Below are 27,582 nucleotides of genomic sequence, written 5' to 3' on the forward strand. Positions count from 1 at the left end.
TTTTTTTTTTTTTTTTGCACCATCAGATTCCAGATTTTCCAGATTTGTATCTCGGCCAAAAAATGTCATATCCTAACAATTCGTACATCAATGGAAAGCTTATTTATTCAACTTTCAGTTGACGTATGCATCTCAATTCACAAAAAATTATGACTGGATTTTGGTGTTTAGTTGCTTGGCTGTCTCTGTAATCACACAAAAACAATCTCACTGATGTAAGCCAACATGCACAAGAAACAAACTCTTCACCGTGACATCTTCACTAATTTATTACATTGTCACACAAATTTACTGTTATACAAGAAGAAGAAAAAAAAGAAAAAAAAATACAATATAAATTTTTTTTTTTAATGAAACATGAAACATACAAAACTTTGAATCCAGTCTTATTCTGGAAATAAGGTTATCTTAACAGTCCCATCTCTTTCCCTCCAGGTCAAGAGTTAAGACATGTTATAGTGCTGCGCTCAAAAGGTCACTGGGAGTCAAAGGTTAGTGGTTGTTATAATGGGTTCAGTTGGCATGCTGTGCGGTTGAAAAACACAGTTTAAGAGTGTATGGGTAAGGCCCGCCTGAGGAAAAAGAGAGAAAGATGAGATTTAAGGAACAACGTGATTTATGGTTAGAGCAAAACAGTTTATAAACCTAGAACAGTACAAAACTGTGCCGTCACCAGGCTAGTGAGTACTTACTAGGGTTCTTCATCTGGTAGTGGTTAATCATTGCAAGAGCCTCCATTGCATCATTTACTGACTCCCACTCCAACAGACCAGATGAGCTTCTCTCACCTGCGGTTCCACCAACACAAGAGCAAACGCACACACACACACACACACACGTATTTATATAGAACCAATCATACACCAAACTTTACCATATAATTCACACACAGTAAATGGTCTATAGACAAACACAAACTCATAAGTAACTCACTCTTGCCAGTGAACAGTTTGACGCTGACTGGAGTCTTGATTTCCAACTCATCACAAATCTGTTGATAAAAACCCAGAAGAGATGATTAAAATAAAATTCCACACACGCATATCATTAAAAGCAGAAGCCATTTTTGTCCAAATTGAAACTGGAATATCTTTTTTTTCTTTCTATTTTGACATAAGTGAAATGGCTATTGGAGAGAATGGAGAAAAAAAAACTTGAGAATTGTAGCAAGAGGGAAGGAATATTTATGTTTCTGATTAAGCTTACAAAAAAAAACATACACTGAAACATTTCATAAACACATATATATAACAATGACAGATAACACCTCTGACCTGATGGAACGCTTCAACAGTGCAGTCTGGTTGACCGTTGAAGAAGTGCAGTACGTTGCTGGGCTGCTGGAAGCGATTCTTGGCGGCCTGCTCAGCGGTGGTGAAACGGTTGTTTCTGTTGCCATGGAAATCCTTAAAACTACAGCTGCCATCTTCCAGCTGATATGACTGACCCGGCATTATGGCCTGTTGTTTGGATACACTGCAGACAAAAACAACTACTATGTAGTACACACAAACAGATAAATCATGCAAATTTAGTTTTATTTGTCTTGCACTGAGAAACAACTTTGAGGTCTGGCACATTTATTAAATGTAAAAATATTTATTTTAAAGAATAAATACATTTAAATAATGAACAGAAGGCTGTATATATATATATACACACACACAATCCCATTGTACTCACCAGACATTGAGTTTCTGTCCAAACAGCATGTTGTTGTTCAGGTGTGAAATGGCTCTGTCGACGGCATAGCAGTCTCCCATCTCCACCATTGCAGCACCTGGTTTACTCTTCATAAACTTCACCTGAGCACACAAAATATTCAATACAATCAGCAAGGACACATTTACTCAAAATTATCTTTCATAACATTCAATGTTTTTGTTTTTTCAAATAAATCATGTTCTTTTGAACTTTCTATTCCAAGAATCCCCCTCAAAAATTTAGTATCCTGTTTTCCACAAAAATATTATTTTGTATTTCTGTTCAAACAAATGGAGTTTTGGCGAGCACAAGAGATGCCATTCAAAGACATTTGAAAAAAAATTATATCACCATTGGTTTTTCAGCTGAAGCTCATGAGCTCAACCTCACTCACCCTTTCCACATTGCCATAGAGACAGAAAATGTTGAAAACTCTGTCTGCGTTGATCTTGGTGGGCTCAAGACCGTACACCATTACCACAGGAGAGTCAGCATGAGCGCTGTAGTCCGGCGGAGGAGGTCTGTGTCCGTATTGTGCCCCACCATACCGGGGTCCGCCACGGCCACGTCCCATTGGGGGCCCCATGCGCCTGCCCTCGTAGTGAGGGGGTGGGGGAGGTGGTCCATAGGTGTCATCATAGTGACCATAGCCACCCTGAGGACCACCTAGAAGAAAAATTCAATATAAACCATAAGCACCTATAAAGCAAGAGGTACAACCTTCAGTGCCTCCAGACAAATTATCTCTGACAGTGTGTATTAGACTGACCATATTCAGGTGGATGATCCCCCAGCAGTGCTGGCTGCCTTTGCCGCTTGTTTGGGTTACCATTGGGGTCTGAGAAAGAGAGACAGAACAACAATACAACATCTCATCTGCTATGAACATCAAGAGTGCAAACACAAATGAAAAGGAAAGGCTGTGCAGTTCTGGGAGTGACATGCAGTGAGCATTAGGTGCTAATACTACTGCAAAACTAAGCCATAATGGAGATTTTTTTAATGGCATATCAGGTCGATCAAAGATAAATTCAGCTACATTTACACTAATGAAGAAAAAATTTAATTCTCTCAGACCTCACAACCAAACACACACCTTGTGAATTGTTCCAATTGCCATCTGCATCAGTATCTGCACAGACAGGTATACACAACAGATTAAATTAACTAAAATTACATACACAAACACGATTCCTTCTAAATTAAATATGCATTTGTGCATTACTCTTGGTTCAGACTATAAAAACCACAGGTACCAAGAGGTGTTCAAAAGCACAGCATGTATTAATAAATTAAAGGTCTCTTCCAGAAATAAGTGGTCTTAAAAAAATAAGCACTTCAGTCAAGTAGCTGAGTTCTTGTTATGGTTAAAACAGTTTGTCTGCCTGCAAGATCACGACAAATGATCTTCTACAGAAAAATTATACCCAAACCACATCAATATCAAAATACAAGATTTCACAGAAATGGCTACTACAACAATACATAGTGATTAACAAATTTTCCTACATATTTTAGACAGGAACTTAACTGAATACAGAAGAGTTGAGCGTTTTGCTTAAATTTTATAAAATACTAAAAACTTCAGGAAGTGTTATAAGGGTCCTTATATTTAAGTCAACATGAAACACTGTTGCAACCCATTTTATTTTATTTGTCCTATTCAAATGTTTTTGTTATATATTTGACATGGAAACAAAATGTGCATGTGGAATAATGTGCACCGATAAATCTTGCACAATAAAAGCCTAGAAAAGAGACTTAGAAGAGTAAATGGGAGTTGCTTTCATGTTGACTCAAGCTAGACAAATGAACAAAACTGCTGATTAATATAAGGTGCAAGGTCTTTTTGGAGCAAGATAAAAAGTTGTGATAAAATAAAAATAAATATTTTCTTTATTGGGACATCTGCGTAAAACAGATTAACTAAAAGGGCAAAAAAGGAGAGCAGGAATTGTTTCAATCTATCAGTTTTTGATTGGATGAAGGCAGATCTAAATAAGAGCTTGGAGTCAATCATAAGAAAAGGGCTGGATTTAAGTGGACAGAATGATAGGAAAACATCACCATACGTCACCAAAGAGAAGTCTGTCATTTTAATGGAAGACCGGATTATGGCATTTCGATTAAAACTTAAATGATCAAAAACAAATCAACATATGCACAGATGAAGTGTTCTCAAGAGAAATACCATGCATTTAGAAAAACAAAATGAATTTTCATTTTATGTCCAAAAAAAAAAAAAAAAGTGCCTGATCAAACTAGAAGAATTCTAAGTTTTCACTCCCATGGGAAATGTTACCTGCTAAAAATAAAACACAACATTAAAAATATTCACTTTTTCCACTAAAAGAGTCTGAAAGGAATTAAACAAGAGCTGCATAGATCCACTCGAGTGTTATTCAAGGGTCTTCACTTCATGCCAAAAGTGTGCAACACATCTTACCAATCAAGTTCCATCTGATCCAGCCAGGACAAACAGTTTGAATGAGCAGTCTGCTACACACCCATTAAAAAACAAATGCTGCAGGCACCATGGAAGTATGATGTTCTTTACCAGTCGCCCTACTCCTGATGATTTAGTTTTCATTCAGTTCCTGAGGACATTTCTCCTAGTCCGCTGCGTGTGTTTTCGGTGCGTTCCAGGCACACCGGTTCTTACCGTAGTAGTAGTAGTAGTAGTAAAGGTGAATAGCAGACAGCAGACGGTGTTGAGCTTAGAAGAGACGCCACACCAGCGGTCAGACTAATCCACACCTGCGTCACACAGGGATCAGAACACGGTCAGCCGTGCTCAATGAATAAAACAGATTCAACACAGAGAGGAAGAGGAGGAGGAGAAGAAGGGATGGAGAAATGAGAGATAGAAAGCACTTCAGTCCACAAAGAGACAGGGCTTTGGGAGGATCTGACTGTGTGATCGGAGGGCAGCTGCGGTCCTTCCCATGTGTTACAGTGGTGTATTGTCGCTAGTGTCGCCCGTAGTGTCTTGTCTGGTGCGTTTCGCTATATTTAGCAAGATGTGTTTGCGACAATCACACGTTGATGTCAGAGCATGTAGCCTGTGAACATGCGGTTTCGGATGTGTCACGGTGTGAAGTCGATGTCATCTCTGCGAGTTAAGTATAGAAAAATATCTGCTCTTTGCTGGGTGAGTAGTGACGATCTCAACTTGTCGTGCTACGTGCAACGAGACCGCCGCTGTGTTGGAGCAATCTTGACTTGTGTCGCGATGATAATGTCGACCCGCTGATCTCTGCGTAAATCTCAAACGATTTGTTTGTTGGTGTGTTGTCATGGCAGTGTCAGTTTGGCCGTCTCACACCATGGCGCTTGTGTTGTAGCAATCCTGATCTGGTGTGTTGTCACTGTTATGTCAGCTTTGCATGTTTGCATGATGTTCTCAGGAAAGAGGAAAGAAGCGAGAGCAATAGTAGCCCAAACACCCAAGAAACATGACAACATTAGGCAGGGAATGCGAAGGAAATATCTGTGTTATTCTTCTCTGTTGTTCTGTGTATCTGTACCACTTTGCTTCATGTGTTTGCTGCTCGATCAGTCGATGTTGATGTGCGAAGGTCTTCGGTGATTGGCTGTAATGTGTTATCCAAAGAGATTAGACCCATTCCCCTAAATGTGTCGTTAAGATGTCCGCCACCTTTGTAGAGAATGGAGATGTTAGCGGAGTATGAAGGATATCTTGAGTGTTTTTTTGTTGTTTTTTTATCCGTGTGACTTCGATATGAGTGAAATTGCCATCTTTGAAGCGTTTAAAGTTGTTGTAAGTTCCGTTTCACTGTTCCATGTGGCCTGTTGAATTGCTGCGAGTGTGTCTTGCAGAGAAACTTAAGTAGATGGAAATGTTTTGTTGGATGTAAAATGTGTTCAGCAGCTAGTTCAAGCACAGGAGCTTAATGTATCTCAACTCAGAAGTAAAAAAGCTCAGCAGTTTTACCCTGAGAGACCTAATACATAGACAATTTGAATAAGGAGAAAACTGAATATAAACCACATTTGGGAGTTCTAAAAATCGAATGTGAATTTGATCCTACAAAGCAAAACATTTACATAATCTCTGCCTGAAAAAAAAGCATTCTGAATGCAAAATCTACATTAGAACAGTGAATCTGGGTAACATTGGTTCCTGCGTGATTCATTACATTTTGCCTGGACCATTGTGGATCTCTGCGTTCATAAATCTACCTATCTCTTACATCAAGCCTGGCTCTACGACCATGTTCAGGCAAGTATTTGCCCTATTGCTGAGGGGTCCAATCCTGCTCATGGATGGTTATTCATCCAGCAGAAGTCTAGCTTCAATATGCTCACCCACCAGGAAATTTCTAGCGATCCTAAAGGTCAGCTAGTACAATGTTTAACTGGGATTTGAGCTAAACTATGTTGAGCTATATCAATTTTCTGCACCCTGCTCTACTGCAATGCAAAAAAAAAAAATCAAATCTCCATCATGTAACAAGCTAGATGCAGTGTCATGCTTAGTGAGTACAAGTGAAAGAGTGCCTGATCCTAAGGATTTCGGTGTATATGAGAAACACTTGAAACAGGTGACATGCGCAACAGACGAGTGTATATCAGTAAGAGCTAAGAAGGATGTGCGCTTCTGCCATCAATATGATAATCAGGCCCACTCAAATGCATGTTTTTGGTTTAAATGAACGGATGTGTTTTTTTAAAGGCGCTTGTTCTTTTTGCATATGTGCAAGATCGCATTTCCATGTAAGGACATCTAAATGCATCTACAACTGTGTAAATATTTGTATTGTAATCCAAACAGAAGGAATGCAAGAATAAAGCAGCATTACTGAAGTGACATCCTTGGGAAAAAAAAATGTACATTAAACTTTCCAAGACGTCACTTTAGTAGGCTTATCCACACACACATCCCCATAAACCATAAGCAGCACAGACAGAGTGGATGAGATGTACTGTACCTTGGCCACTCAGATTGGGGTTGGTGTAGTCCCAAGTATCCTGATCGTTTTTGAAGACGTTGAGACGGGTTGGCTATACAATAAAAAAAGTGAGTTTTCATTTGTAATCAGGGTAATATGTAGTCACAACCATTTCAAATGTGTCATCAACATGTGTGTCATTTGACCTGAATGAGATTTTAAAGACATGAATTTTACAGGTTTAGAAATCACATATAAAACAAATGTAAATAATTTTAAGCCATATTGAGGCTCACTCAGAAGCCTACCAACTGAGCACCAGTAGTTAACTTTTTAAATGAAGAAATTGATTGCATAAACTACTTACATTATATATTATATTATTATATTAGTCTTAATTTGTTTTTTTTAATATGCAAGTGTGGTCGTATTTTTTAAAGATCTAATTTGAAGACTGGTTATGACTTGGCTAACTGATAGTTAGTCAGTTCTTAAGACAATCTTAAAGGTCCCGTTCTTCGTGATCCCATGTTTTAAACTTTAGTTAGTGTGTAATGTTGTTGTTAGAGTATAAATAATATCTGTAAAATTCTAAAGTTCAAAGTTCAATGCCAAGCAAGATATTTTATTTAACAGAATTCCCCTACAACGAACGACCCGTTTGGACTACATCCCTCTTGCTCCTGCAGTAATGACGTCACTAAAACCGTTTTTTGACTAACCTCCGCCCACATGAATACCCAAAAAAGGGGGCGTGGTCTTGTTGCGCTCCGAGTTGCGTTTGTGTTTGTCGCCATGTCATCGAAACGCTGTTATTTTCATCTCTGAGTCCAATCATCTTTGTTTGGCCTTCGCAGGGACGCTGTACTTAGAGATCAACGGTTACAATTTGTGTTTAACTCGGTTCCCGAAAATTATAATCCACATGTAAAACTATGTACAGCACTGAGGACAGCGAGCTTCCTCAATCTCGATCAGTTTAATGCCGGATTCGCACAAAGATTATTCTTGAAAGATGGAGCAGTTCCCTCTTTGTCTGGAGAAGACGTAGTTTATGGACCACAACTGTTAAGTGTATTTTATTATTTAAGTTGGTGCGTTTAACAGTTTCTGTAACTTATTACACAAAGGGCAACGCTGTTTAGCTTTGTTAACTAGATGTTAGGGCTGTGCAAAAAAATCAAATGCGATTTTCATGCGCATCTCGTCAGTAAAATCGCTCCTGTGATTATAAGTACATCTCCAGCACGTGGGTTCTTTTACTGTCTATGGTTCAGATCAGGATTGCCAGGTTTTCAAAACAAATCCTGCCCACTTGCTTCTCAAAACTAGCCCAATCGCATTTCCAGTAGGGCTGCGTGCGCTAAGCTGGTGTCGAATCACAACACAGGAACCACTGGCACAATCAGAACTCGTAACGTATTTCTGAAGGATAAACTTTATAGAACAAGGAAGACATTAGCCCGTTTTTATGACAGTGAAAACAGCGGTATACAGATAGGTGAATTGTGTGAAAAATACTGTGTTTTTTTACATGCGAAACATGAATACATGTTATGTGTACACTGTAAACAGAATCAAAGCTTCAAAAAAGCACGAAAAACGGGACCTTTAACAATACTACTGTTTATGCAACTGACTCCAGGCCTGCAGAGGGCACTGTACAGCACAAGAGGTATCCTACATGTAATATTTTGGGGTACTAACCTTGGCATACTCAATTTTAAGGGTGCAGCAGCCTGAGTAGATGTCAGCTCCATTGAGAGATGCTTTGGCTCTCTGTGCACTCTGGACAGAGTCGAATGTGACCAAAAGTCAAGGAGAATGATATTTTGATTGTAAACAAGAGCATGCAGTATAAACTACACACTGATGGGGCTTGAGCTTTATTCTTGTGCAGAAACCATTAAACCACATTAGAGAAGATTTTGATCAAGGATATTCGACCATGGCTTGAACTCCATTTTTCCTGAAGATCACAATCCTTTGCACAGGTCCACAGTTATTACAAATGGTGTAGAGAACATCCTACAGACAAGAAATGAAATTGCAGAAACAGAGATGAGAATAAGCTTTAATGCAATAGTACAGTCATGGCCAAAAGTTTTGAGAATTACATAAATATTAGTTTTCAAAAAGTTTGCTGCTAAACTGCTTTTAGATCTTTGTTTCAGTTGTTTCTGTGATGTACTGAAATATAATTACAAGCACTTCATACGTTTCAAAGGCTTTTATCGACAATTACATGACATTTATGCAAAAGAGTCAGTATTTGCAGTGTTGGCGCTTCTTTTTTAGGACCTCTGCAATTCGATTGGGCATGCTCTCAATCAACTTCTGGGCCAAATCCTGACTGATAGCAACCCATTCTTTCATAATCACTTCTTGGAGTTTGTCAGAATTAGTGGGTTTTTGTTTGTCCACCCGCCTCTTGAGGATTGACCACAAGTTCTCAATGGGATTAAGATCTGGGGAGTTTCCAGGCCATGGACCCAAAATTTCAACATTCTGGTCCCCGAGCCACTTAGTTATCACTTTTGCCTCATGGCACGGTGCTCCATCGTGCTGGAAAATGCATTGTTCTTCACCAAACTGTTGTTGGTTTGTTGGAAGAAGTTGCTGTTGGAGGGTGTTTTGGTACCATTCTTTATTCGTGGCTGTGTTTTTGGCCAGAATTGTGAGTGAGCCCACTCCCTTGGATGAGAAGCAACCCCACACATGAATGGTGTCAGGATGCTTTACTGTTGGCAATGACACAGGACTGATGGTAGCGCTCACCTTTTCTTCTCCGGACAAGCCTTTTTCCAGATGCCCCAAACAATCGGAAAGGGGCTTCATCGGAGAATATGACTTTGCCCCAGTCCTCAGCAGTCCATTCACTATACTTTCTGCAGAAGATCAATCTGTCCCTGATGTTTTTTTTGGAGAGAAGTGGCTTCTTTGCTGCCCTTCTTGACACCAGGCCATCTTCCAAAAGTCTTCGCCTCACTGTGCGTGCAGATGCGCTCACACCTGCCTGCTGCCATTCCTGAGCAAGCTCTGCACTGGTGGCACTCTGATCCCGCAGCTGAATCCTCTTTAGGAGACTATCCTGGCGCTTGCTGGAATTTCTTGGACGCCCTGAAGCCTTCTTTACAAGAATTGAACCTCTTTCCTTGAAGTTCTTGATGATCCTATAAATTGTAGATTTAGGTGCAATCTTAGTAGCCACAATATCCTTGCCTGTGAAGCCATTTTTATGCAACACAATAATGGCTGCACGCATTTCTTTGCAGGTCACCATGGTTAACAATGGAAGAACAATGATTTCAAGCATCACCCTCCTTTTAACATGTCAAGTCTGCCATTCTAACCCAATCAGCCTGACATAATGATCTCCAGCCTTGTGCTCGTCAACATTCTCACCTGAGTTAACAAGACGATTACTGAAATGATCTCAGCAGGTCCTTTAATGACAGCAATGAAATGCAGTGGAAAGGTTTTTTTGGGATTAAGTTAATTTTCATGGCAAAGAAGGACTATGCAATTCATCTGATCACTCTTCATAACATTCTGGAGTATATGCAAATTGCTATTATAAAAACTTAAGCAGCAACTTTTCCAATTTCCAATATTTATGTAATTCTCAAAAGTTTTGGCCACGACTGTAGACAGTAAGGGAATAGAGTCCACTCAGCTACATCACGATGGGTGTCATCAAAACAACTTACCGTGGTAATCGCATAAATGGGGTTCATGATGGTAAGGAGCAGTACACTGTTGACGCTCCGTGTATCATCAGAGTTGCTGGGCCGGGAGATTTTCTGACTGGTAGAGTAATTGATGTATGATGGCCGGCCAGCGATGTAGATTTGATTACTGTTAGCATATGTCACTGCGTTACTGGAGCCGTTCATGTCCTCAAACTCCACCAGTGCCTGACGCTTCTTTGGCATTAACACAACATAACTAAAAAACAGATGGATATACACAGACTCTTAGCTTCACACTTCCAAGGAGGATAAAGGATAAAGTTATTTCATTACATTTTTTTTTTAAAAACAAGCTGTGTTTTCCAGACATACTGGGAGGTGAGTAATATTGAATATTGTGTTCAACGGGGAGACTTTTGGTGCTTTTCCATTACCAGTACCAGCTCGACTCGGCTCGCTTTTCGCTCCGTTTTCCATTGCAGATAGTACCTCCACAATAGTACCTGGTTGTCATAGCGACACTGCAGGAAACTGCCGTGACGTAATCTTCTACGCGACACACACACACCCGCTACCCACACACACAGGACAATGGAGGAAATCGAGTGCATGTTGATTTTGATCCTCGGGATATATTGGATATATCACGGAATCTCTGGCCAAACTTTTTAAAAATGGCGGGGTTATTCTGAATACTATCTGGATACTATTGCTGGCGTGTGTAATGATGACGCAGTGAATAGTGACGATTCTCTCTGACCAATCAGCAGTCTGCTGTGTTTTCACGTCACATTATAGTATCGCCTCAGCTTGCTTGGAACCTCGCCGGAGGTGGTACGAAAAAAAGTACCTGGAAGCCGGTACAGGTACAACTTTTACACAGTGGAAAACCAAACAGAGCCGAGTCAAGGCGAGCCGAGGCGAGCTGGTACTGTGTAGTGGAAAAGTGCCATTTGAGTCAAAAAGGTAGAGTGCCATAGGGCTTGGGCGTCATGACGTCATTACTTGCCGTGGCCGCCATGTCGATGGCCTCCTTTACCGCTACTCGGACTACTGCGCTGTGTTTAGACGTACTCCCTCTCATCCGTGTCTTAATTTGATAAATTAAAAATCTATTTCAACAATGGTAAACCGTTGCTGTATTGTTGGGTGTAATACTGCAACACATAATCGCCATGGGGATAATAAAATGAGAATGGATTAACTTTACACCAATTTCCTGCTTGGAGGCGCGACCACGGAGACCATAACATCTGAATATTAATTTATATAGCTTAAGTCAACATTGAAAATAAGGGAAATTTCTCGGGTTACTCATCCAAAATACTGGAAATTTCAACATTCATCTTTTTGTTGCTATCCCTCTGCTGACAGCAAAAAATGCTATCATACAAATACACTTACTTGTAGGTTTAAAATTCTACATGTCACATTTATTGTCCAGCTACAAGTATTTCATCAAAATGTATACTTTAGTCAGAGTTATTGCGCTCAAATTTCATTGAGCGCTGTCTGTTTGGAGCGCATGTGCGCTCTTTCTAAATGAAGTCTGTGGAGTTTAGCTGAGAATCGCTAAAGCTGAAACTCATGCACTTCTGACAGCAAAATGGAAATTTTCTATTGGATTTTAACATTTACAGAATATACATGTGCAATGTAAGTCAAGCATTAAGGAAAACAGCACATCTCAAACACATTAAACAGCACGTCTCTGTCAGCCTTTCTCTGTAAGAGCTTCTAACGGGGCGAGCGCGAGCCGCTTTGAACTGAAACTATAAACTATAGGCTACTAGGTGAGAAATAAACGCAGAAATTATTTAAATGCAAAACAAACAAAAAACGTTATGATTTGTTGAACTTTTCACCTTTATCTGTTGCTTGTTTTGAATACTGCGCGTGGACAGAGGCGTCACTAGATTTTTGCATATTTTAGAGTTACAAATCGTACCAGCGTACTTTGAGGTCAAAATGCGTAGCCGGTACGCATAATGCATACAGGTTGGCAGATCTGTGTAGAATGCGTTCATGTCAAGTAAAGTTTTTGGGGAAAGCGCGTGGAATTGCGGCGAGCGTTTGTAACCTTGCACGTAGAGAGCGCTCTTCAGAGCGAAGATACATTGTTATTGGGAAACTCGACCCAGATCAGATTTAAGCATTCATTAAAGTCAATCGGTTCAAATGAGTCATTAGTTCGCAAATCGGACGTGTCGTTAGTGGACAGATATGCTCATATGCTCCGCACATATAACGTTACTCCCAAATATATTTTTAGGTCGCACAGATTAAATTTCAGGAGCATATGCGACAAAAATGTTGGCAATTTCGACTTCCGGCTGACATGGGTGGGGAGTAGCAGCATTTCGCCCGTGCTCCCACAATTTACAATTTAAAGTTTATTTTTTGGCCCATCATCGACTTTATTATCCATTTAATCAGTCAGCTTACTACTTTGAAACTTTCGGGGCGAAAATGGCTTCGAAATCTAGACAAAACACCAAGAAAGACGAAGTTAAGAAAGACGAAACACAGACTAGCGGGAATTTAGCAGATATTGCTACCCTGACGACGCTGTTGGAAGAACACCGGGCGGCATTGTCTTCGGAATTTAAATCAGCATTTTCCACCTTGGAATCGAGACTCGACATTTTACATACAACGGTAAACGACCACGAGCAGAGACTTTGCTCACTTGAAGCAAATGCGGACACGAGCAGCCTGAGCGTCGGAGCCCTAGAGTCAAAGTTTGCGGCTTTAACTGACAAACACGCTAAACTCAAAGCCAAGGTTGTGGATCTAGAAGGGAGGAGCCGCAGAAATAACATACGAATCTTTGGCTTACCTGAGACGATTGAGGGCCCTCGTCCGACTACTTTCTTTAAGGAGCTCTTAGTGGAAATTTTTGGTGCAAGCCTATTTACCTCTCCTCCGGAATTGGATCGTGCCCATCGCGCCCTCACAGCGAAGCCAAAGTCGGGGGAGAGACCTAGGTCTGTGATAATTCGTTTCCATAAGTTCCAGACCAAGGATTTGGTGATTCGCGAAGCCCGCAAGCTAAGAGGAAAGCTTCAATATCGCGGCAACCCGGTCTTCATCAATGAGGACTACAGTCCCGAAGTTTTGGAGATGCGTGCTGAATACCGAGCAGTGATGAAGGAGCTGTACCAGCTTGGTCTGAGACCGTCTCTTCATTTCCCATCTAAACTTTTCATCACGACGTCGGATGGTAAGAAGAGGCGTTTATCGTCAGTTCATGAGGCTGGTGAGTTTATCAAAACCCACCGGCGCGAGTTGACAGAAGCTACGTGAGCTGTTGACTTTTCTGACTAATGCTACTCGCAACTACTCACACGATGCTGAGTTTCGGATTTAATTTGTATTTTTTTTTTCATTTATATTATTGTCTAGTATACAATATCTGGACACCGCTACAAGTTCGTAGCTATTTGTTATGATATACAAGATTCGTAGTTTTCGCTCATCTTGCTCCTGGATGATCATAAGACTGACAAGGCCGTAATTTTTGTACATCTGCTGCCCAGGAGAACTTTTATGCTGACTGTTAAGGGTCATATACAACGTTGTTTTGTGTTTACTGGTAGTCTGATTTTAAATTTTGTTTTTCATTCATGGGCTAAAATGCATATTTTTGTGGAGCCGGGGTCCTTTGTGCAATTTGATAGTAAATTTTGTAATTTTGAAAAATTGCATGAGATGCTGATGCTTAGCAGGTTCTCTGCGTGGTTCTGGGTTGATATGTTAGGAATGGGATTTAGGATTTTGAAATGGGTTTTTGTTTCTTTTTCTTTTTTGAATGCTATGGCTTTCCAAATTGCTTTATTGTATTTTATTTTATTTTCCTTGAAGTGTTTCTTTTCTCCTTTATTTTCTTGCGCTTGGCTCAGATTTGAAACTGTCATGTGGCCGATTGATAATGGCTAAGACTAAAGAGAGTTCCAGTTTCTTATCATGGAATGTTAAAGGGGTGAACAATAATATTAAAATTAGCCGCATTATGTCTCATCTCCAACATCTTAGGGGGGATGTGTTCTTTCTTCAAGAAACCCATCTTAAGACAAGTGATATTCAACGGCTTAAAAGAGCATGGGTGGGCCATTTATATCATTCAAATTTTAGTGCTCGAGCAAGAGGTATTCTATTCTTATTCACAGAAGTATCCCTTTCGAGTTGGCTAATGTTATGTCTGATCCTAATGGGCGTTATGTCCTAATTACTGGCAAACTCAGAGATGTGCCTATCGTTATAGCAAGTATTTATGCCCCTAACTGGGATGAGGACAAGTTTATATCCAATTTCTTTTCATCCATTCCTGATATTGACAGAAGACCTATTATAATAGGGGGTGATTTTAACTTTGTTCAAGACACTGTTTTAGATCGATCTTCGAGCAGACCTTGTGTATCAACTAACTCGGCCAAAACTTTGAATACCTTTGCTGGGCGATTGGGCCTGTCCGATCCCTGGAGATTAAAATTTCCCACTAATAGGGCCTATTCATTTTTCTCCCACGTTCATCAGTCATACTCACGAATAGATTTTTTCCTATTAGACAATAGACTACTTTCAAATTTATCGAGCTGTGAATATCACAGCATTGTCATTTCGGATCATGCACCCACCTCTGTTGACATTAATATTTCTCAGATCACACATTCTCCCAAACATTGACGCTTCCCCTCTCTCTTTTTGGCTAATGATGATTTCAAGAAATTTTTGGCTGAGCAAATAGCCCTATTTTTTGAGGTCAACGATATGCCAATTATTAATAGAGGGACTCTCTGGGAAGCATCTAAGGCATATTTGAGAGGTATGATAATTTCTTACTCTTCTGGTAATAACAAGGCTGACAAGCTTAAATTAGATACAATCCTTAAGAACCTACAAAGTTTAGATCATCAGTATGCTGTTGATCCAAATAAAGATCTGTACAAAGAACGCCTTCGTTTACAAACGGAATTTGATCTTTTGACCACGAATAAGGCTGAAGTGCAGTTGCTTAAATCTAAGCAATATTTTTTTGAACTAGGTGATAAGGCAGGTAAATTATTAGCTCATCAAGCCAGAGCATCAGCAGCATCAAGGCTGATTAATGGAATAAGGTCGCCACAAGGAGACGTGTTTCATGATCCACATAAAATTAATAACATTTTCCTAGAGTTTTACACAGGCCTTTATACCTCTGAGCTTTCCTCATGTTCTGATTATGGGGAATGGCCCTTAGATAAGATCACTTTTCCCAACATTGATAGTAACATGGCTAAGACCCTTGGTGACCCAATATCAGTTTCTGAGGTGGTGGAAGCTATCAAACTTCTACAGAACGGCAAATCACCAGGCCCTGACGGGCTAACTACAGAGTTTTATAAAGCATTTTCTGCATCCCTAGCACCTGCGTTACAAAATATGTTTAACAAGTCTTTTTCTAAAGGCTGCCTGCCTCCCACCCTGTCGTTAGCAGCAATCACTTTAATTGCCAAAAAAGACAAAGACCCTTTACTGAGTAGCAGCTATAGACCCATTTCACTTTTGAATGTGGACTATAAAATTTTAACTAAGATTTTAGCGTTGCGTTTACAACAAGTCTTGCCCCAAATAATTTCGGATGACCAAACAGGTTTTATGATTGGAAGACATTCTTTCTTTAATACAAGGAAACTTTTCAATATCCTCAATATGCCTAGTTCAGATGTGCCAGAAGTGGTTCTGGCACTAGACGCTGAAAAGGCGTTTGATAGAGTCGAGTGGGGATATCTATTTCGTATAATGGAAAGCTTTGGTTTTGATGATCGTTTTATTTCCTGGATCAAACTATTGTATGTCTCCCCTAGTGTTGTCAAAAGACCCGGTACCTCGGTACCAAGTCGGTACTAAAAAAATTAAAATGTCACGGTACCAGGTTTCTTTAAGTACCGGTAGTACCGAGGACCCGTTCAAACCCGGTTCTGGATGCATGCAGCGCTATGATTTCCGCGAAGCAGAACACGCGGACGGAATCTCAAAATCCAGTCATGAAAATGAAACTTACATTTTAATATGGACAGTCACAGAATCTGTCAAGGTTAGCATAAATTAATCAAATCAAATACTTTTAAATTGACACTGGTTTTACTTAAATGAAACCGTAAAATGCTTGTGAAGTGACTGGTGATGTTGTATGTCCTCATTACTGCGCGTCTCTGTGTGAATGAATGAATGGTTTGTTTACTATATAGACTGAAGCGCATGACGCTTGCAGTAATGAGGACATACAACATCACCAGTCACTTCACAAGCATTTTACGGTTTCATTTAAGTAAAACCAGTGTCAATTTAAAAGTATACACGGAAAACCGTCAAAACAGCCTCTACATTGCGTGTAAATCTTTTTTTCATTTTTTTTTTTGGTTATTATTACTATTTTTTAATTATTATTATTTATGTAATTTGCTGTTGTTTTTTTTTGGAGGCTGTGGGTTGTTTACTTGAGGGAGGGTTTTATTGGGGTATTACTGTGTTGAAACGATTATTTTGTAAAATCATTGTTATTATACGTTGACTTGATGTTCCCAGCAGAAAAACCAATAAAGAAATTAAAAATGTTGGCAATTTCGAGCCTTGTAGAAGCTGCTAAACTTTCTAGCTAGAAGTAAGCAATAACAAACATGGCGTTACTTTGCTAATATAGCCCAGAATCATTTAACATTAATGTTATGGAAGCATGACAAAAGTGATCAATAGATTTACTAGACCTGCATATAAAAATGAAAGACAATATATTGGATTTGCTTACATGAATCACCCGTGTTCACGGTCTTTGTCAGTCAACTGAAGCTGTTCACGTGATTAGATGGTTGGGTGTGTGCGCATTCAGAACGGTGCGCGTACACTTTGAACTTCAATCGTGACAAATTATTGTACTACTTGCGGAGTGACACGATGACATGAATCAGAGGCACAAAAAAACGATGACAGCGGTGAGCGGTCATTATGTTTACCAATACCCGAACCCACCCCCCATGGGGTGCAATTTTTTTGCATGATTTACTAGAGCATCTCTTTCAGGTCAGAAAAGCCGGAAGAATCACACCCCTGCCTATAAATCCCACAACCATTTCGCGATTTTAACATCTTTTTTCTTTATCCCAACTCTGCTTCTCGTTCAACTTGCTGTATGTTTACATTCGCGAGGCCATCAACATGGTCACCACGTCCCAGAATGCAACGCAGCGCCCAAGCCCTATTAGTTTAAAAGGAACTTTTTTTTTTACCACTTCTCTAAATTCACCAAAGACACATTTTTTACTTATTCCTATAACTCACCAAAGAATGGACCCAAATGAAAACCACAAGGATCGAGTATACCATTTGGCACAAAGACGATTCTTTTCTACACTGTGTTACCCATAAGTGTTAAAGCCCTGCATTTCAGCCCGAGCCCGATGGGCCCCGACTTATTTATGCCCCTAGGGCCGGGCTTCGGGACAATTTTCACGTTATAGCTCACATGCGGGCCGGGCCTCGGGCCTTTTTTGGGTTATCCTTCTATTTATATTTTTAGACATTAATAAAAAAAAAAATGAGAAGTTGACGTCGACGATAGAAAAACAAACATAGACATTTCATAACCTCATAACTTTCATAATCTGATAATTCAACCCGTTATAATTATACTGACATACTGACATGACACTCTCACGCACGCACGCACGCTTTTCCGTCAGCACGACCCACGATTATACTTCTCTTATATCCACTTATTGTAGTAGTAGCTATTATAGGCCTCTAAATTAATGTATTAATCATAGCCTAGTTGGCCAACTAATAATTATAAAATGATGATTCATGCAGCGGCGAGCATTTCTGTGTCTGCACCTGTTGTTGCGGGACACGCAGGAAAGAAGAGAGCGCTGGCCGAGTTTGAAAACATTGTGGAGCAGGACGAGGATGACGACGATGAAGTACAGCAATACATGCGCCTCAATCACAACATGGAAGGTGATGGACGAGATGTGCTGCTATGGTGGAAACAGCACGAGACCCTGCTACCGCAACTGTCAAGACTGGCTCGCTCTGTGTTTAGTCTCCCGCCAGCAGCAGCAGCGAACGTGCCTTCAGCGCAGCGGGAAGAGTGATAGAAGAGAGGAGGACTGGGTTAAAACCTTCCACTCTGGATGCTATTCTTTTTCTCCACGATGCTCTTTAAGAGACTGTTCTAACTTTTCATTTGACCAGCTTTATTTTCGCTTAACTGTTGGAAACTAATGGAAAAAAGAATGGACATGTTCTGTGGTGCATTTTTGAGGTAAGATAACCTGCAAGTTTGTTTTTAATTAATTTAATTTGTTTAGATTGTAGGCTATTTCTCATTTCGTTTGCGAGCGCTGTTGCGAGCCTGCCTCAGGATTTCAATTTTTTTTTATTTTACTCACTGTGGTTTAATAAATAAACATATATTAAACCAACTGTGTGTGATATGCTTGAAGTGTTTTATATCTATGGATTTTATTGTAGCCAAGTAAAGTATTAGCGTTAATTTGAGAGGCTTAATTGATTAAATGTTTTAGGCTACTCGCTGTCGGCTCAGCTGATTAACGTAAATCTTCATTTTAAAAAAATGCTCCAAACATTTTTCTAAATTAACTTGATAAAGAAATGAAAAGAAACATAACACAAAACTGACCCCTTTTTTTATTGTTGCAAATAGGGCAGGCTTCTGCTGTGTAATAAAATAAATAAATAAATAAAAACACGGGTTCGTGTCGGACTCGGGCTGATAATTCTGATGAGCTGTCGGACACGGGTCGGGCTAGGGCCTGAGCGTCTCGGGTCAGGGCCGGGCTCGGGCCTAGATTTGAGGCCCGTGCAGGGCTCTAATAAGTGTTACCTTATGGTGCCAAACTCCTGTAGCGCCTCCACCAGGTCAGCCTCGGTAATGCCGTCAATAAGCCCCCTTATATGCACCACAAGCGAGGGCAGGGTCTTGTGCGGGTCCTCATAACCCTCCTGACCGTACAAAGGGAAGAGAGAAAGGTTAAATCAAACAATAATGTAAAGCCAGAATCCTTGTGAATGCTTAAAGCAAATATATGAGATAATTACTCATTTGTTTTACTACATTGGCCAAAATGAGGAAAATTCAGTATAACGTTAACTTGGTTCAATACCACGACTGAGGTGCACTTGAGCAAGGCACTGAACCCCCAACTGCTCCCCGGGCACCGCAGCATAAATGGCTGCCCACTGCTCTGGGACTGCAGTCAAGCCAGCCGCCAAGTAGAAAAGCACAGTCAATCTAGCCGCCACGTTATTTCCTGGGTCGCGTATAAACTGCGTATTACGGTAAAACTGTCAGAGAACTGATCTGAATGCAGTGCTCTTCCAGCGAACGCTACTTTTTTCCCCACAGTCTGTTTTCCATTACTGTCTGATGCTGAATACCAAAATAAAAACCCTCTAATACTCCTATTACAAAATAAGAACAATAATATATGCTTGCTGCATCTCTACATTCAAAAAGCTATAAAAATAAAAGTTCTAGATTGCACAGACTGGTTCCACCTCAGACAGAAAGTACAGTGTCAGCTGCATGCTGCTGCATCTACTTTCAAAAATCAATAAAAATAAAAGTTCTAGATTGCACAGACCACTTTCACCTCAGATTGAGAGTACACCTTGCCACAATCTCAGCTGTATCGTTTCAGGACAGTTTGATGTGGAATTACAAAATAAGAGCCTCCCAAATCTGATAAACAAGCTGCTGCATCTCTACTTTCAAAAATGTATATTTAAAAAAGTTATAGATTGCACAGGCCACTTTCACCTCAGATTGAGAGTACACCTTGCCACAATGTCAGCTGCATAGTTTCAGGACAGTCTGATGTGGAATTACAAAATAAGAGCCTGCCAAATCTCATAAACAAACTGCTGCATCTCTACTTAAAAAATGTACATTTAAAAAAGTTATAGATTGCACAGGCCACTTTCACCTCAGATTGAGAGTATACCTTACCACAGTGTCAGCTGTATCATTTCAGGACAGTATGACGTGTAATTACAAAATAAGAGCCAATTGTTGGTCTTCTTAATTTTCCTTTACTTTACATGTACTCAATAAATGGTAGGGGCTCCTTTTGCTTTAATTACTGCCTAAATTCAGCGTGGCATGGAGGTGATCAGTTTGTGGTACTGCTGAGGTGGAATGGAAGCCCAGGTTTCTTTGACAGTGGCCTTCAGCTTATCTGCATTTTTTTGGTTTCTCATTTTCCTCTTGACAATACCCTATTGATTCTCTATGGGGTTCAGGTCTTGTGAGTTTGCTGGGAAGTCAAGCACACTGTGTTGACATTTCCCAACATCACAGCAGTAATGACTTTATGAACTACTTTACTTCTAAGATCGATACTATTAGAGATAAAATTGTAACAATTCAGCCTTCAGCTACAGTATCGCATCAGACACTGCACTATAGATCCCCTGAGGAACAGTTCCATTCATTCTCTACTATAGGATAGGAAGAATTGTATAAACTTGTTAAATAATCTAAACCAACAACATGTATGTTAGACCCTATTCAATCTAAGCTACTAAAAGAGGTGCTTCCAGAAGTCATAGATCCTCTTGTGACTATTATTAATTCCTCATTGCCATCAGGGTATGTCCCCAGAACCTTTAGACTGGCTGTTATTAAGCCTCTCATCAAAAAACCACAACTTGATCCCAAAGTCGAGAACTAGTTAATTATACACCGATCTCGAATCTCCATTTTCTCTCCAATATACTAGAAAAGGTATCATAGTACTGAGACAAATTACCTGCTCTTATCATCTGATTGTGGTTGTATCTCTCTATTTGTGCTATTGGATTTTAGTGCTGCGTTCGACACTATTGACCACAACATTCTTTTGCATAGACTAGAAAACTTTCTTGGCATTAATGGAAGTGCATTAGCATGGCTTAAATCGTACTTATATGACCGCCATCAATTCGTAGCATTGAATGAAGAGGTATCATATCAATCACAAGTGCAGTATGGAGTACCTCAAGGCTCAGTACTAGGGCCATGACTCTTCACGCTTTACATGTTACCCTTGGAAGATATCATCAGGAAACACGGTGTTAGCTTTAACTGTTATGCTGATGATACTCAGCTCTATATTTCTTCACTGCCCGGCGAAACATACCAATTAAAAAAAAAACGGAATGCATAGACGATTTAAAAAAGGTGGTGTTAATTATAGGACCTAAAAACTCTGCATGTAATAGCCTTTAACGCTGTCTAAGACTTGATGGCTTCTCTGTTAATTCTTCGTCATTCGTTAGGAACCTAGGTGTGCTATTAGATAGCAATCTTTTCTTAAAAAAACCACATTTCTATCATTTGTAAAACTGCATTTTTCCATCTCAAAAATATATCTAAATTACAGCCTATCCTCTCAATATCAAATGCTGAAATATTATTCCATGCGTTTATGACCTCAAGGTTAGATTATTGTAATGCTTTATTGGGTGGTTGTTCTGCACGCCTAATAAACAAACTTCAGCTAGTCCTAGATGCTAATGCAGCTAGAGTTCTTAATAGTTCTTAATATAACCAGGAACTATGATCATATTAGCACGGTTCTGTCAACACTGCACTGGCTCCCTATCAAACATTGTATACATTTTAAAATCTTGCTCATTACTTCTAAAGCCCTGAATGGTTTAGCACCTCAGTATTTGAATGGCATCTACGCTAACATTAGTCTGTTTTTCTCTTATTCTGAGGTCACCGTAGCCACCAGATCCAGTCTTTATCCAGATCAGACGGTCACCCACATCCAGTCAGTATCCAGACAGATGGAGGATTAGCACCTAGAAAGGACCTCTACAGCCCTGCGAGACACCGGAGACCAGATCAACTAGATGAGCCACAGAGACAGATCCCCTGTAAAGACCTTGTCTTCGAGGACCACTGGGACAAGACCACAGGAAACCGATGATTCTTCTGCACAATCTGACTTGCTGCAGCCTGTAATTAAACTGCTGGCTTCATCGGGTCAGAGGAGAACTGGCCCCCCGACTGAGTCTGGGTTCTCCGGGGGTTTTTTTTCTCCATTCTGTCCGATGAAGTTTTGGTTCCTTGCCGGGGCCACCTTTGGTTTGCTTATTTGGGGACACTTAATTTACTACATGAACTGAACTGAGCTGAATGATGACATCACTGAATTCAATGAACTGCCTTTAACTGTCATTTTACATTATTGACACACCGTTTTCCTAATTAATGTTGTTCAGTTGCTTTGACAATCTTTTTTGTTTAAAGCACTATATAAATAAAGGTGACTTGACTTGTCCAACACCATTTAACCAACTTTTGGTGCTTTTGGCAGTGTGGGCAGGAGGCAAATCCTGCTGGAAAATGAAATCAGCATCTTCAAAAAGATGGTCAGCAGAAGGAAGCATGAAATGCTCTAAAATAAGCTTCTCCACCCTTACTTTAGACTCCAGGATCTTGGTTTCCAAATGAAATACAAAACTTGCTCTCATCTGAAAAGAGCAAATTCCTTGACACGTCTGTGTGTGGTGGCTCTTGATGACTTGACCCCAGCCTCGGTCCATTCCTTGTGAAGTTCACTCAAATTCTTGAATCGATTTTGCTTAATCCTCTTAAGGCTGCGGTTCTCTCGGTTGGTTGTTCATCTTTTTTTCCCACACTTTTTCCTTCCCCTCATTTTTCTGTTTACATGCTTGGATACAGCACTACGTGAACAGCCAGCTTCTTTGGCAATGAATGTTTGTAATATTGTGTTTGTAATAATTTGTTGATAGAGTGAATTGATGGGTGTAAGAACATTCGTAAGTCGGGAAGGAGGCGGTAACCGGTGAACATTCAAATAAAACTGTAATAATTAAAACAGCGCGACAGTAGTCCACAAGTGTACTCACGAGATGTCACCGACATTAACTTCACCGGCTTCGCTCCGATCCCATGGCTCTCGGACCTGCCCCAGTGAGCCCCTTGTTACAAGTGAGCCAAAACCATCACAATTAAAAGAAGACAAGATGTAAACTACTTCAGTCTGTGTGCATTGAATTCATTTAATACCCGAGTTTCACAATTTGAGTTGAATTACTAAAAAAGATATACTTTCACACATCATTCTAATTGATCGAGATGCACCTGTATATAAAAGGTAGGTTTTTTTTTTTTGTAATTCCACATCGAACTGTCCTGAAATGACAACTGACACTGTGGCAAGGTGTACTGTCAATCTGATGTGGAACTGGGCTGTGCAATCTAGAACTTTTTTAAATATATTTTTTCAAATAGAGATGCATCAGCTTGTTTATTAGATTTGGGAGGCTCTTATTTTGTAATTAAACATCAGGCAGTCCTGAACCGATGCAGCTGACATTGTAGCAAGGTGTACTCTCAATCTGAGGTGAAAGTGGTCTGTGCAATCTATAAATTTTATTTTTATAGATTTTTTAATGTATAGATGCAGCATCTTGTTTATGATATTTGGGAGGCTCTTATTTTGTAATTCCACATCAGACTATCCTGAAACCATGCAGCTGACATTGTGGCAAGGTGTACTCTCAATCTGAGGTAAAAATTGTCTGTGCAATCTATAACTTTTATTTTTATAGATTGTTGAAAGTAGAGATGCAGCAGCTTATTTATGAGATTTGGGAGGCTCTTATTTTGTAATTCCACATCAGACTATCTTGAAACGATGCAGCTGACATTGTGGCAAGGTGTACTCTCAATCTGAGGTGAAAGTGGTCTGTGCAACCTATAACTTATTTTTATAGATTTTTGAAAGTAGATGCAGCAGCATGCAGCTGACACTGTACTTTCTGTCTGAGGTGGAACCAGTCTGTGGAATCTAGAACTTTTATTTTTATAGCTTTTCGAATATAGAGATGCAGCGGTTTCGTTTGGTGTTTTGACACAAACCTCTCGTGGGGGCGGGCTTAACAGTGATCTACTCTGATTGGATAGTGAGCTTTTGATGGACAGGTGCTCTTAGACCGGGAAGTACAGACGCCACTCAGTGCCGCACATATTGGAAAGCTCTCGTGATTGTGATTTGTATTACTAAATATGTAAATAATATTTGACCTTCGATCGTCTAAGTCTGTAAAGATGAGCTCTTGTCCTTCAAGGCAGCCTGAAGTAAGCTTGTGTTACTGAATGACAATAATAACCCGCAACAAACTGTTGCACACTGTAACATGAAAAACTTGTATCGATGTTATTGGTTACTTCAGTAACACAAACTTACTTCAAGCTGCCTTGAAGGACAAGAGGATGAGGAAGATGATGCCGCTCCGTGTCTCCTGAGAGCTCATCTTTACTGAGACGATCGAAGGCCAAATATTATTTATATATTTAGTAACACAAGGCACGACGTATTGCATACAAATCACCTCGAGAGCTTTTTTTTCTTTTTCTATTTTTATTAATGCAGAGAACAAAAACATACAAAGGTATAAACATACATCACATAATATCCACCACAAAAAAAAAAGAATAAAAAGAGGGCCAAAATCTAAATCTAGACACTGAGATTACATTCATATAGTTTTCCATTTCTTTTAGGAAAACAGAGAAGACAGAGAATTTACATTTGTGAATGTGAAATTTGTTTAGGAATTTTTTTTAGTTAATAACAAAACGGTTATTTTCGTTTGTGGGGTCAGAGTCATAATACCCAAATATAATGTTTTTCATATGTACTGAGAAGCCTGGCAAAATCTTATACTTGACAAACACACCAATATCATCCCAAAGTTTCTGAGTGTAGTGACATGACCAAAATAAGTGTACAGTTTCTTCAGAACTCAAACAAAAAGAGCATGTAAGATCAATGTCATATTTAAATCTTTGTGTACACTTCTTTAGCTTAAAATTTATGTCTTTCACTTTGTCTGTGAAAAAGATTCTTTTTGCGGTAGAGACCAGATTTAATCACCGCGAGAGCTTTCCAATATGCGCGCCACTGGGTGGCGTCTGTCCCGGTCAGAGAGCACCTGTCCATCAAAAGCTCACTATCCAATCAGAGTAGATCACTGTTAAACCCGCCCCCACGAGAGGTTTGTGTCAAAACCGAGCGCCAACCTCCCGCTCTCTCTAGACTAAAACTGCAATTCATCGACTGGCTGCTTGAGGCTGGCTGCAAAAGGGAGTCAGTCCCATAGACTCCCCATGTTAAAATGCCCAACTTTACAGCAGGAAAAAACATGTTTACAGCCTGGTTCAAAAAATTGTTTTGGTCTAAATAGCTAATTTTGCTGTGAGGGATAATTTAAACTGTGAGGGGGGTGAATTTTGTTTTACAAATCATTCGTTTAAACTATATTAAGACTTAAAGTTTTGCATAATTAAGGGCGTAGCCACTTGAGTGACAGGTGGATTGCCGCTGCTGACACTGCCGTCTTGCTAGGTGGGTGTGGCTTCAGCAACTAGCTCAACTAGCTAAAACTAACTAGTTTACAGTAACGGAAAACAGACTGTGGGGGGAAAAGTAGCGTTCGCTGGAAGAGCACTGCATTCAGATCAGTTCTACCGTAATACGCAGTTTATACGCGACCCTAGAAATAACGTGGCGGCTAGATTGACCGTGCTTTCCTACTTGGCGGCTGGCTTGACCGCAGTGCTCTGGGTGGGTGTTCACGTTGTGTGTATGTTCACTGCTGTGTGTGTGCACTTTGGATGGGTTAAAATCAGAGCACGAATTCTGAGTTTGGGTCACCATACTTTGCCGTATGTCACATCACTTTCACTCACTATCACTTGAGTTAAGGTTCAGATGAGCACAATGAACCTAATCAACATCAGATTCAGAGTTAAGATACGAAGATGAGACTCGTCTAAGCCAAGACAAGAGTTTCACACTTACGTTAAACAAATCAGTTTTCGTTCTTTCGAGTTATCTAGAGAACTCTACTCCATTTTCCATTTAATTAAATGAGTAAAAGTTTGTAACATACAGTATGAACGGTTTACATTATAGTCTGAGCTGACTGAGCAGAACAATGAATGAGCATTGAGTACAGCACCTAGCCGAGACACAGGAAACGTTTCCAGATGTATTAGATTCTGTGAATTATACATATCGTCTTATAGCTAGTAACGTTACTTCTCATATTCTCCACAATCGCATAATTATTTCTCATAACTAACGTTAAACAGACGAACTAGCGTTGGCTACATGCTAGCTTTATAGCATCACGTATTGAATGAAGAAAAACCGCGTTTCAGGAGGGAAAATTAAAGTCTAGCCCCATAAGCATGTAGAATGCAATAAACTGAATTAAATGAAAGTACCGTCGCCATTCCGTCGCTGTCTGTTTTCTGTCTTTTTGTTGCTCTGCCTCCGTCGCTGTAATAATGCCCTGCCGCAGCAGCCATGTTGTCTCAAATGAAATGTTCTAATGGTACACACCACTGCTGCAGCTACGGCAACCCGCTGGTCGTCAGGAGGGCAACGCGAGAGGAAAGGGAATCTTGGGAACTGTTGTGTTGCAGTCTATCTGTACGCTATTTTACGGCTTCGTAATAACGTTCGAATGCGTCTGGTCCTCCAAATGCCGTTATATTACTGTATTATAAAAGTGTAAACCTGATTATATACGTTAATGGTATTTTTCTCTAGACTGAGCCAACATGTAGGTAGTGTGTTAACAAGGAGAGGTAAGTTACTCAAAAATACGTTTGATGTCAAATGTCTAACTTTTACACACATTTCTCCTCTTGTTCTCTTAAAAACATGATATAGCTAATGTTATGAACTAAAGAATATAGAACTACACAAAACATTTTATTTCCCTCCACCTATAAGATTTAACTTAACTGTTTCAGTGTCCCTAGAAAACAATAGAATGGATTTTCCTCATAACACAATTCTACATAATTGTTTTTTTTGTGAACAATTTGATATGAGCTGTTGTTTTGATTCAAGAGTGGAGTCAAATCAATGTACACTAATGAACACCTTTTTTTTAACCCTCAGGAAAAATTATACTTAAACACAAAAAACCTGGGAAATTAATCTATTACCCAGGAGAAATGCAAACCAACCTTATGACTAAATGCTGTATACAAAAGCAACAATGGTAAAAAATTATGGGTAGGTAATAGGACCAAAATCTTATCAAATACCCACGTCACAATAATGATATAACTTAATTATTTCACTCAAAGTATGGTTAAATTACCAAAAAGTTTAGATTAAATTTTACAATTCCGCCTATCTATATACAGTCGTGGCCAAAAGTTTTGAGAATTACAT

The 27,582-nt window shown here is 39.8% G+C and overlaps 1 protein-coding gene across 2 annotated transcripts; it reads right to left on the reverse strand.

Annotated features, from left to right (window-relative positions):
• Positions 1–335: 335 nt before the first annotated feature.
• LOC132141185 (heterogeneous nuclear ribonucleoprotein L-like) lies at positions 336–26,777 on the reverse strand. 2 transcript variants are annotated; one of them, XM_059550492.1, is made up of 14 exons: positions 26,619–26,777; positions 19,191–19,309; positions 10,328–10,565; positions 8,558–8,645; positions 8,325–8,419; positions 6,657–6,729; positions 2,801–2,836; positions 2,474–2,542; positions 2,099–2,370; positions 1,684–1,805; positions 1,275–1,476; positions 934–991; positions 693–788; positions 336–572 (listed from the first exon to the last, which is right to left on the reverse strand). In XM_059550492.1, exons 1-14 carry the CDS (start codon positions 26,700–26,702, stop codon positions 514–516), a joined length of 1,611 nt encoding a protein of 536 aa, XP_059406475.1. In that variant the 5' UTR covers positions 26,703–26,777; the 3' UTR covers positions 336–513. The 2 variants fall into 2 exon arrangements, with proteins under 2 accessions (XP_059406475.1, XP_059406474.1); XM_059550491.1 differs by having other exon boundaries at positions 693–797; positions 931–991.
• Positions 26,778–27,582: the final 805 nt, after the last annotated feature.

This window comes from Carassius carassius, chromosome 5 (genome assembly GCF_963082965.1).
Source record: "Carassius carassius chromosome 5, fCarCar2.1, whole genome shotgun sequence".
In the NCBI taxonomy this organism is placed as follows: domain Eukaryota; kingdom Metazoa; phylum Chordata; class Actinopteri; order Cypriniformes; family Cyprinidae; genus Carassius; species Carassius carassius.

Coding starts and splice junctions, on each gene's coding strand:
- LOC132141185 (XM_059550491.1), bottom strand. CDS start 26,702: ATGGCTGCTGCGGCAGGGCATTATTACAGCGACGGAGGCAGAGCAACA. Junction 6,730..8,324: donor TTAAAATTGAGTATGCCAAG/GTTAGTACCCCA, acceptor TTTATTGTATAG/CCAACCCGTCTCAACGTCTT. Junction 798..930: donor ACTGTTCACTGGCAAGAGTG/AGTTACTTATGA, acceptor CTTGTGTTGGTG/GAACCGCAGGTGAGAGAAGC.